Source organism: Scyliorhinus canicula, chromosome 13 (assembly GCF_902713615.1).
Source record: "Scyliorhinus canicula chromosome 13, sScyCan1.1, whole genome shotgun sequence".
In the NCBI taxonomy this organism is placed as follows: Eukaryota; Metazoa; Chordata; class Chondrichthyes; order Carcharhiniformes; family Scyliorhinidae; genus Scyliorhinus; species Scyliorhinus canicula.
In genome coordinates this window covers 138,685,130-138,697,170 of record NC_052158.1, presented here as the reverse complement: position 1 = coordinate 138,697,170, position 12,041 = coordinate 138,685,130, and the positions used below count along the sequence as shown (strand labels likewise).

The 12,041-nt window shown below is 48.1% G+C and overlaps 1 protein-coding gene across 1 annotated transcript in view; it reads left to right on the top strand.

The window, feature by feature from the left end:
* The first annotated feature begins 10,932 nt into the window (after nucleotides 1-10,932).
* Nucleotides 10,933-12,041, top strand: part of atr (ATR serine/threonine kinase) — a 109,213-nt gene continuing 108,104 nt past the window's right edge. Inside the window, exon 1 of the mRNA XM_038815052.1 lies at nucleotides 10,933-11,105. Coding sequence (XP_038670980.1) covers nucleotides 11,005-11,105 — 101 coding nt within the window. The 5' untranslated portion in view covers nucleotides 10,933-11,004. The remainder of the gene's footprint in view (nucleotides 11,106-12,041) is intronic.

Sequence of the window (12,041 nt, the reverse complement as noted above, 5' to 3'; positions counted from 1 at the left end):
TGGCCATTTTGATGTTATAGGGCACAGTCACCACATGTTCCACTTGTTTAGTTTCTTGACTATTTATGATCAACTGTGTTAGACTATAGAGTTATTTAGACTAGAGAGGCTATAGAGTCAAGTCTCCCCCAAACCTCCCGAAGTTTGCGGACAGAATGGGGGCAATGTTGCTTTTGTAAATGAGCTTCGTATTGGTGATGAAGGGTTTTGCTACATACTCACCTGTTGGTGGGCACAATTAACAAAGTTTCAAATATCCTGCATTTCTGTTTTTCCTACAAAAGTGGATAACTTCACATTTATCCACACAATATTCCACCTGCCATGTCTTGCCCACTCACTTAGTTTGTCTAAATTTCCTTGAAGCATTTTAAACTTGAAGTATCAGAGTAAAGTAAGTTGAGGTGGAATTGTGTAGCATTTTAGTGGGCCCACACCTACAGTACTGTATATATTTTTGGTTTCCATACATAAGAATTAATGTACTTACCTCAGAGAAGATGCAATGATTGTTCAACCGATTGATTCCAGATTGAGAGGGCTGCCACGAGTAAATTAAGCCTATAAGTCATGTTGCAGCTGTATAGAACCTTAGTTAGGCCACACTTGGAGTATAGTGTTCAATTCTGGTCGCCAAACTACCAGAAGGATGTGGAGGCTTTAGAGAGGGTGCAGAAGAGATTTACCAGGATGTTGCCTGGTATGGAGGGCATTAGCTATGAGGAGCGATTGAATAAACTCGGTTTGTTCTCACTGAAACGATGGAGGTTGAGGGGCGATCTGATAGAGATCTACAAAATTATGAGGGGCATAGACAGAGTGGATAGTCAGAGGCTTTTTCCCAGGGTAGAGGGGTCAATTACTAGGGGGCATAGGTTTGAGGTGTGAGGGGCAAGTTTTTGAGGAGATATACAAGGCAGGTTTTTTATACAGAGGGTAGTGGGTGCCTGGAACTCGCTACCGGAGGAGGTGGTGGAAGCAGGGACGATAGTGACATTTAAGGGGCATCTTGACAAATACATGAATAGGATGGGAATAGAGGGATATGGACCCAGGAAGTGTAGAAGATTTAGTTTAGACGGGCAGCATGGTCGACACGGGCTTGGAGGGCCGAAGGGCCTGTTCCTGTGCTGTACTTTTCTTTGTTCGTTGTTCTTTATCATCTGAAGTTTAGAAGAATGAACGGTTTTCTCTGTGAAATGCAGCTGAAGCAGTCTGTTCCCTAATGCAGCAAGACCTGGGTAATATCCAGGCTTGGGCTGATAAGTGGCAAGTTACATTCATGCCACACATGTGCCAGGCAATGGCCATCTCCACCAAGAGGGAATCTAACAGCACCTCTTTATGTTCAATGGCATTAGTCTTGTGAATCCCAAACTATCAATGCTAGGGGTTACCATTGACCAGAAACTGAAATGGACAAGCCACATAAATACAGTGGCTACAAGAGCAGGTCAGAGGCTAGAAATCATGCAGCGAGTAACTCACTTCCTGACACGCCAAAGCCCCTCCACCATCTACAAGGCACAAGTCAGGAGTGTGGCGGAATACTCTCCACTTGCCTGGCTGAGTGCAGCTCGAAAAACACAAGAAGCTGAAAGCCATCCCGGACAGCAGTCTGCCTGATTGTAAGAACTCACCAAGGCTCCTTAGGCAGCATCTTTCAACCCATGAGTGCTATCATCTTAAAGGACAAGAGACCAGACAACGCCACCTACTGGAACTTCTCCTCCAAGTCACTCATCATCCTGCAAATATATCACTATTCCTTCACTGTCCTGGGCCAAAATCCTGGAACTCCTTCCATAACAACACTAACCTCAAGGACTGCAGCAGTTTAAGAAGGTAGATTTCCACCACCTTCCCAAGGGCAAGTAGTGATGGTCAATAAATGCTGGCCTGGCCAGCGACACCCACATCACGTAAATGCATTTTAAAAAAGAAATTAAAGTTCCTAGACATCTTGACAGGATAAATGTTAAGGTGTTTCTTTTTCCTAGCTGGCTGGATGGCTAGAACTAGGGTTCACAATCTCAGAATAAGGTGTTGATTATCTAGGACTGAACTGAGAACAGATTTCTTCAGTTGGACGGATGTGAATCTAGAAATCTTTGCACTCTTTGGGGATAGGGTGAGCAAGTGGAGATGATGTAGAAGTTCAGTCAAGACGATAATGAATAGCAGAGCAGGCTTGATGAACTGTGTGCCCGGATCCTACTCCTATTACTTATGTTATTGCGTCCTCTAGCTTGGGAGACTGCAACAGGGGTAGGAAGTTAATTTTCATTTTTGCATGACGTCATATAGTATTTTTAACTTAGTAAAATGTCCATAGACACTTCAGAGCAGCTTTATAGAACAAAACTTGATGCCAAGCTATGTAAAGGCATATTAGGACAGATGAGCAAAGGCTTGACCAAAGAGGCAGGTTTTAAGGGGTGCCTTAAAAGAAGAATGAAAGGTAGAGAGATGGAGATTTAGGGAGAGAATATCAGATTTAGGGTCGAGGAGCCGATATAGGTTAGTGGACATAGGGGCCAATATAAGTTAGCTAGCACCGGAGTAGTGGGCTTGGTTTGCTGTGAGGTCGGATACAGCAGCCAAGCTGTGGATGAGCTCCAGTTTAAGAAGGGTGATAGTTCGAAGACTGGTCAGAAGAACGTTGGATCAGTGAAGTCTAGAAACTGGAATTCTCTTTACAAGTTACCTTGGGTGTTTTCCAAATCAGGAATAAAGTACCGGATCCTTCAGAATAGTTAGTTATTTTTGAAATGATAGATACAGTTTACAAAGTATTTCTTATTAAATGAAGAGCATAATTCAAAAGAATGATCAAGATCTAGAGTTCATGCTGGTGGGGGAAGTTTGGAAGAAAAGGAGCAAGGAAGAGTATGTGGACAAGGAAGAGGTCAGATTTTCCCATCCTGAGTCGGGAACAGGGGCGAGATGGCACAAAGGTGGTGTCGGTGGCAGACATCTCTCCAATCCCCAAGGGAAGGGGGAAGAGGAGGGTGCGTGTGGGAAAGTGAAGTCGTCTACCTCATTAATTGGACATGTTGAGGTCATTCGGAAGCTTAAGAGTTTGCCTTCTAACTTTCTGAGATCTTCATGGGGGTGGGGGGCAGGGGTGAAGAGCTCTCGAACATTGACCAGCTGCATCCTGCTGGGAAAATGGGTGGCGGAGCTGAAACTGTTTTATTCAATGGAAGAAAAGTGAGAATGTTGATAGCTGACATTTCCCAAGACCATCACGGCTTCCAGCTTTCAATTTGTCCTTGCTTGCTTGAAGATGAAGACCTATCAATAGTTTATTTCAGTTCTCACTTTCTCCTCTCACTCTCTTCCTTTCCCACGCTGCCCCCTGATTTTCTTCCTTTCCCGCTCTGTCCCTCTTCCTCTCCCTTTACCACTCAAACCCTCTCACTCTTGCCTTTGCCCAGTCTGCCTCACAATCGCATTTTACCACTCTGTCTTTCACCCTCTCTCCCTTTCTCATTCTGACCCTCTCCCCTCACTTTCCCACTCTATCCCCCTCACTCCCTCCCTTTCCCACTCTGCCCCTCTTCCTTTCTCACTCTCTCCCTTTTCCACTCTCTCTCCATAATCACACTCCGTTTCTTTCCCTTTCCCACTGAAAAACTCTCCCTTTCCCCACTTTGTTGCTCTGTCACTCTCTCCCTCTCTTTCCACTCTGTCACTCTCCCTGACTCTCCTCTCTATAACTTCTATAGGCTCCCAGAATGAATCCTTGTGATTTCCACCACCATCATCCCCAATTCTTTCGCAAACATTTTGCATTCGAATCAAAGTCCCCGATGTTATTTCCTCCAGACCCATTTCTATTTTTCATTGAATAAAAGCAAATTACTGTGGATGCTGCAATCTGAAACCAAAGAGAAAATGCTGGAAAATCTCAGTAGGTCTGGCAACATCTGGCAGGGAGAGGAAAGAGCTCATTTTTCGAGTCCAGATCAAACTTAGTCGAAGCTAAAAGACTTAGAAAGTGGTCTGGGCTCGGAATGCTAGCTCTGTTCTCTCCCTACAGATGCTGCCAGACCGGCTGAGAATTTCCAGCATTTTCTCCTTGGTTTCTATTTTTCACCCAATGGATCCCCGCGAACATGGAACTCCCGGAGACCCGATTCAAACAGAGTGCTTTCCTGCGATCATTCATTAGCCAATCGGAGCGTTCCAACTGAATGACCAATCAGAGCACTTCACGGTCAACCAATCAGGGTAGTGTAAGGCTAGGGCAGCATAGTGGCGCAGTGGTTAGTGCTGCTGCCTCACGGCGCCAAGGTCCCGGGTTCGATTCCGGCTCTGGGTCACTGTCCATGTCGAATTTGCACATTCTCTTTGTGTTTGTGTGGGTTTCGCCCCCACAACCCACAGATGTGTAGGGTAGGTGGATTGACCACGCTAAATTGCCTCTTCATTGGAAAAAAATGAATTGGGTACTCTAAATTTATATTTGAGAAAATGGGTAGCATCAGGCTGCCCAATGTCAAACTCGTCTGTGTCATGATATGCAAACATGCAACCCATGAACACTCAGAATAGGACACAACCAATGGGCAGTTAGGACACTCAGAGATGGCATCACCACAAGGAGGCATGACAGAAACACTATAAAAGGGATGAAGCACTCATACCCTACCTCTTTCCACAGACAGACATCTAGAGAGTTAGACAGGGTTTATCAGCAGCATCACACCCCAGCACATGGCTTAGAGCAAGCTGGCACAGTTAGACTGAGTTACTACAGTTAGATTAGCAGAGAGTCAAACTCATTTGAGAACTGTGTTAATAGTGCAATAAACACGTTGAACTCATTTCAGAGTCTGGAGCATCCTTTAGTTAAGACTGCATCAAGTAGCAGCCTGTGTAATCCGAAGCAGCATAACACAACATTATACCAGGAGCGACTGTCAATCTATTTAGTTCAACTCAGCAAGATCTGTGACAACCAGCTACTGAATACAGGCACAATGGACAAGATTCAGGCTCTTCATCAGCTCAGGACCACCGGCAATCTTAGTGCCAACTGGCGATCATTCAAGCAGAAATTTCAATTATACGTGGAAGCATCCGATCTCAATTGCGTGACCGATGCTCGGAAGATAGCTCTTCTACTCACCACTGCGGGCGACCATGCGATAGAGATCTTTGACTCCTTTCACTTTTCCGAAGAGCAGGACAAAACGAAGTTCCAAACCATCCTGGACAAATTCGACAGCCACTGTGAGGTGGACACCAACTAAATCTTCGAGCGCTACATCTTCAAGCAGAGGATGCATGGTAAAGACGAATTCTCCAACTCCTATCTCACTAACCTTAGGCTGCTAGCGCCATCCTGCAACTTTGGTGATATCACTGACTCCATGATCAGAGACCAAATCGTTTTTGGAGTTCACTCTGATCCTCGACGAGAGTAATTGTTTAAAATCAAGCACATGACCCTGCCAGTCGCGATTGAAATGTGTACTGTGCATGAGCACTCTAAAAATCGCTATTCACAGGACAATTCGGCAGAAAGTGAAAAACAAGCCTCCCACGAGGTGGCGAGTGTTCAGGCCATCTCCCGGATGCTCCCGGATGCAGCGCCTCCACATTGACGAAAGTGTCCGTTTTGCGCGCTCTTCCCGGGGCCCACGCATGCGCAATGCGATCGGGAACATGGTGGCTGAAAACTGCACTGCGCAGGTGCAGACGTCCGAGAACCGCACCGCGCATGTGCAACGACGCACTGAGCGTCATGACGCCGATGTCATGGTGTGTGCGAACTGCGGCACCGCCCATTTTTAAAAAAAACTGCCCTGTAAGAGGCAAACGCTGTTTAAACTGTGCGAAACCAAACCATTATGCAGCCCTGTGCAGATCTGCACCACCAGTCAGGAGCCAGCGCTCCCAATTCCGACAGCGGCGCATCAGACATGTGCAACACCGAATGCATGACTCTGATCCAGGCAGTGTGACGGATCCAGATGATGAATACCTGGACAACAAGTGGGCAGTATTATAAAGTGTGAATACGCCACACCGGACACATCGCGAGTCCAATCAATCCTGGCCGTGGATTCCGAGGATGAATGACAGGCAGTGATGAAGGTCAACCACTGCTCCATCCAGTTCAAACTGGACACAGGTGCCTCCGCCAACCTGATTTCGCAAGTGAACTTCAAGAGAATCAAAAAGCCCCTGTTGCCAATTTGCACCGGAGACGCCAATAATGTTGCTCTTTTTAACTGGATACTGATATGACAGTTATTAATGATGATATTGCTTTCAGAGTCGCCAGGTATCAGATGATACCACCACAAGGTTTAACTGGATATCGATCAAAGACCCAACAACCAGTTAGTTAGTTAAAGTTCAATGATAGTTTATTTACACACAAGAATTCATTTGACATGCCACATAAAACACTACAAGCTAAATTACACCTAACTCTACAACAACCTGTACTTAACTTCAGGCACCCGGCTTTATGCAAAGGAACTAGGCCTTTGTTCGGATCTTGTGTGGCTGGGTCTGGAGAAGTGACTTCGTTTCTGCTGGGCTCATCCGTCTGGTAGCGATCGTTGATCTTGAACTTGCTTCTAGATGTGGTGCTGCAATTGGTATCAGGTGTAGGCCGGGTCAAGAGAGTGCCGGTGCGCTGGGGCCAAAAGAGAATGAACATATAACAGTGTTGCTTTTTATCCTTCGGGGGTTTCGCGCTGTTTTGAGCGGTCCTTAGCTTTGGACCCAATAATTTGAGAGGCTTCGATTACTGCCTTCGATTTTAGCCAATAAAGGGCCGTGTGCCTTGATGGCTGGGCGTCTCCTGAGCGGTCATTGACCTTGGCTGTTTGGGCTTCCTGGGTGAAGGGAGTGGCCCCGATGAGTCTGTATCTGTATCTGATACTTGAATACAAGCCTTTTGTTCTGGGGAAATGAGCCATTAGAATGCAATGTATCTGGGGGTTTCAATAGCGTCTAACTATCTGAGTTGCCAATATACATAAGCTCTGAGCATCTGAGTCCTGGATTGACCATATTTCCCATGGTCCTTTGCAGGTGGCCATATTTCCCGGGATCTTTTGTAAGTGGTCATCCCAGATGGCTACACCCCCCACAATCCTTCCAGCTGCCTGTAAACTCCTGGACTACAATGGAAACACAATCAAGGCACTGGGGTCCTGCCATCTGCAGGTGTCCAGCCGACCAACACAAGCAAGCTTACGCTTCAAGATTGTTAAACCAGATAGGGCATCCCTGCTAGGTGTGCACGCCTACAAGCAACCAAACCTCATTCAAAGGGTCTACACCACAACGCCGTCCCATTCGGATCTTCAGGCCAGCATCGACGACATCCTAACCCAGTACCCAGATGTATTTAGCGGGATGGGCATGCTGCCGTACAAGTACAAGATTCTACTGCGGCCTGATGCCAAGCCAGTGATCCACGCATCACAACGTGTCTCTGCTCCACTGAGAGAGCGTCTGAAGGCAGAGCTCATGGGTCTACAACAAAAAGGCATAATCTCCAAAGTTACTGAACCAAACGACTGGGTCAGCTCAATCGAGTGCGTAAAGAAGCCTTCGGGAGACCTACTCTTCTGCATTGACCCCAAGGATCTAAACAGAAACAATATGCGGGAACATTATCCCATCCTGAAGAGGGAAGAAATCACGAGTGAGATGGCAAACGCATGCTTCTTCACAAAATTGGACGCATCCCAAGGATTTTGGCAAATCCAATTTGAAGAATCCAGCAGAAGGCTCTGCACCTTCAACACACCTTTTGGCAGATTCTGCTATAACCGAATGCCATTTGGCATCATCTTGATATCAGAGATTTTCCATTGCATCATGCAACAGATGATGGAGAGAATAGAAGGGGTTCGTGTCTACGTTGCCAATATCATAATCTGGTCCACAACCCCAGAGGAACATGTATCGTGACTCAAGAAAGTATTCCACGCATACATGAACATGGCCTCAAGCTAACCAGATCCAAATGCTGTTTTAGGACATCCACGCTGAAGTTCCTGGGCGATCAGATTTCGCAACACGGTGTGCACCCAGACACAGACAAAATTAAAGCCATCGAGGCAATGAAAGTCCTCGAGGACAAGAAGGCAATACTGCACTTTCTCGGAATATTCAATTTCCTTGGCAAGTTCATCCCGAATTTGGCCACACACACAACCTGGTGAAAAAATAAAAACGCCTTTGAGTGTAAGGCAGAGCATCGACCAGAGTGGCTGTAGCTGTAAGCCAAGCTCAGCATGGCACCCGTCCTTGCATTCTTTGACCCAGACCGAGAGACCAAGATATCCACAGATGCAAGACAGGATGGCATTGGGGCGGTGTTGCTTCACAGAGACGACACGCCAGCCTGGGTACCAGTCGCATACGCGTCACGGGAAATGACACCCACTGAGACCAGATATGCGCAGATTGAGAAGAAGTGTTTCGGTCTTCTCATCGGCTTCCTCAAATTTCATGATTATGTCGACGGCTTGCCAACATTTACTGTTGAGATGGATCATAGGCCTCTGGTCCACATCATCCAAAATTACCTTAATGGCATGACGCCTCGTTTGCAGAGAGTTCTGCTGAAACTCTGGAGGTATGATTTCAATTTGGTGTACACACCTGGCAAGGAGCTCATCATCGCCGATGCATTGTCTCGCTCTGTCAACTCACCCAGTGAACCGCTGGAGATCATCCAGCACATTGAATTGCAGGTACAACTGTGTGCAAGCACTCTCCCAGCAACAGATGAGAAGATCGTTCTCATCTGAGAAGAGACGACCAAAGACCCCATGTTGCAGCGAGCCGTCCACAACCTCAGCAATGGCTGGCAGAAAGGGCAATGCCCTCAATTCTACAACGCCAAGGATGACCTGATGCTGATCGACGGCATCCTGCTCAAGCTGGACAGGATAATCATCCCTCTACGTCTCCAGAGAATGGTGCTGCGGCAGATTCATGAGGGACACCTGGGCGTAGAAAAGTGCAGACGCAGGGCCCGGCACTCTGTCTACTGGCCCGGCATCAACCAGGACATCACGGACATGATCCTGAACTGCGAAATCTGTGAGAGGTTCCAACCAGCGCAGAGCAAGGAGACGCTCCAACCATATGACCTAGAGACCTCTCCATGGTCCAAGATTGGCATTGACCTATTCCATGCGAATGATCGCGACTATATCTGAATCATCGATTACCTTTCGAACTGTCCTGAGGTGCTGAAGCTGCCAGACCTCACCTCACGGACCGTCATCAAAGCATGTAAAGAGACATTCTCACGGCATGGCATCCCGAACACTGTCATGAGCGACAATGGCCCGTGCTTCCACAGTTGAGAATGCTCCACTTTTGCCAAGACCTACAATTTCAGGCATGTCACCTCCAGTCCGCACTATCCGCAGTCCAATGGCAAAGGCGAAAAAGGTGTGCACATCGTTAAGCAGCTCATCCGCAAGGCCTCCGACTCCGCTTCCGACATACACCTTGCACTACTTGCGTACTGGGTGACTCCCTTGTCCACTGGCATGTCGCCAGCTCAACTGCTGATGAACAGGGAGTTGCGGACAACGCTTCTAGCCATACACCTGCCCAACCTTGATCACCTCCCGGTGCTGCAGAAGTTGCAGCATCTTTGCGACAGCCAGAAGCAGGGCTATGATGCACATGCCACCGATCTGGACGTACTATCCCCGGCAGACACGGTCAGGATCAAGATACCGGATGGTGGGTGGTCTGCTCCGGCTGTCGTTGTTCGACAGGCCGCACCTAGATCTTATGCCATACGTATGGTTGATGGCTCCATTGTGTGAAGGAATCGAAGGGCACCCATGAACACTCAGAATAGGACACAACCAATGGGCAGTCAGGACACTCAGAGGTGGCATCACTACAAGGGGGCATGACAGAAACACTATAAAAGGGATGAGGCACTCACACCCTGCCTCTTTCCACAGACAGACATCTAGAGAGTTAGACAGGGTTCATCAGCAGCATCACACCTCAGCACGTGGTTTGGAGCAAACTGGTACAGTTAGACTGAGTTACTACAGTTAGATTAGCAGAGAGTGAAACTCATTTGAGAACTCATTGGGCAGCACGTTAGCATAGTGGTTAGCACTGTGGCTTCACAGCTCCAGGGTCCCTGGTTCGATTCCCGGCTGGGTCACTGGCTGTGCGGAGTCTGCACATCCTCCCCGTGTGTGCGTGGGTTTCCTCCGGGTGCTCCGGTTTCCTCCCACAGTCCAAAGATGTGCAGGTTAGGTGAATTGGCCATGATAAATTGCCCTTAGTATCCAAAATTGTCCTTAGTATTGGGTGGGGTTACTGGGTTATGGGGATCGGGTGGAGGTGTCGGCTTGGGTAGGGTGCTCTTTCCAAGAGCCAATGCAGACTCAATGGGCCGAATGGCCTCCTTCTGCACTGTAAATTCTATTAAACTGTTAAACTTTAGTTAAGACTGCATCAAGTAGCAGTCTGTGTTACCCAAAGCAGCAGAGCACAAGTCTGGGGGAGGGTGATGACTGCAGGGTAGGCGTACCAGTGAGGGATAACCACACCCTTTTATCCGATTGGGTGACGGGTGGAGGAGGCGGGACCCGCAGACAGCCACGCCCTCGCTCTGATTAGGTGACGGGTGAAGGAGGCGAGGTCAAAAACCACTACGTCCATGCTCCGCACTCTGATTGGGTGAGCGGGCAGAGGGGAGGGACTCGCAGTGAGCCTCGACCATCGCTCTGATTGGGTGAGAGGGCAGAGGGGCGGGACTCGCAGGGAGCCACGTCCCCCCTGTGATTGGGTGACGGGTAGAGGAAGGGGGACCCGCAGAGAGCCGTGCCCCCCACTCTGATTGGGTGGGGTAGAGGAGGCGGGGCCCGTAGACAGCTACGCCCCCCCGCTCTGATTGGGTGAGCGGCAGTGGGGCGGGAGCCAGGCGTCCGGCGCCGTTTTGCCGCTGGTTTGTTTTGGGGAAGCTGGAGGATGTGAATGAAGAGCCGGGGTCGCGGTCAGGACAGTCCAGCGGGCAGCATGTGTGAGCAGGGGCTGGAGATGGCCTCCATCCTGCCGGCTCTGCGGGAGTTGGAGAGGTGAGCTGTACACTGAGAGGAATGGGCACCGCAGTGGCTCAGACAGAGACTCAGACAGAGACTAGGCCCAAGCTGCAGGCCCTCAAGTTTGGGGAGTATTGATGCTACCCCCCCCCCCCCCCCCCCCTCACCTGCAGCATCTGTCACTGACATGGTTTATATAAATATATCAACTTTTCCTGTTTAACTTACGTATCTTTTCATAAATAAATTAAAGCCAATTGATTTATTCTCAAATATAAACAATATTTTATTTCAAACTATATGACAGAACCTAATAGATCCTAAGATTTAACGAAATAAGATATAGGAACCCATTCGTCCCCTCGAGCCTGTTTGAATGAATGTCCACGATTTCAGTCACATAACGTATGAAAACGTTATTTTTGGATGCAGGGGAACAAGTGTACTTGTTCCATGGTATCTATCAGGGTTCTCACATTTTGTCTTATTTCTACTACGAGCCAAAGCACTGGCCTGAGAGTCAAAATGCTTCAGCTGGTGCTGAAAGTCACCAGCACCATGGGTTCTTTCATAATTTGTGAGTTGTTTTTTGGTCCTACGTGTAAAGCCTCCTCCATGGTGGTGGTCCCTTCGCCACTGTGTCATAGAATCTGCAGTGCAGAAGGAGGCCATGTGGCCCATCGAGTCTGCACTGGCTCTTGGAAAGAGCACCCTACCCAAGCCCCTGTGTCAGTTGTGGGATCAAGGCCAGCTCCAGGATGTCAGTGCAAAATCCATGCTGATGGGGTGCTGCACTGTCTGAAGCCTGTTTTTCAGTTGAGATGCTAAACTGAGGCCCCAACTGCTCTAGCGGTACACAAAATATCCCGTGGCACCCTTTGCAGAAGAGAACGAGAGCTTTCCTTGCTGAATGACAATATTCATTCCTTGAATAACATCACTAAAACAGATCATTTGTACATTGCTGTCTGT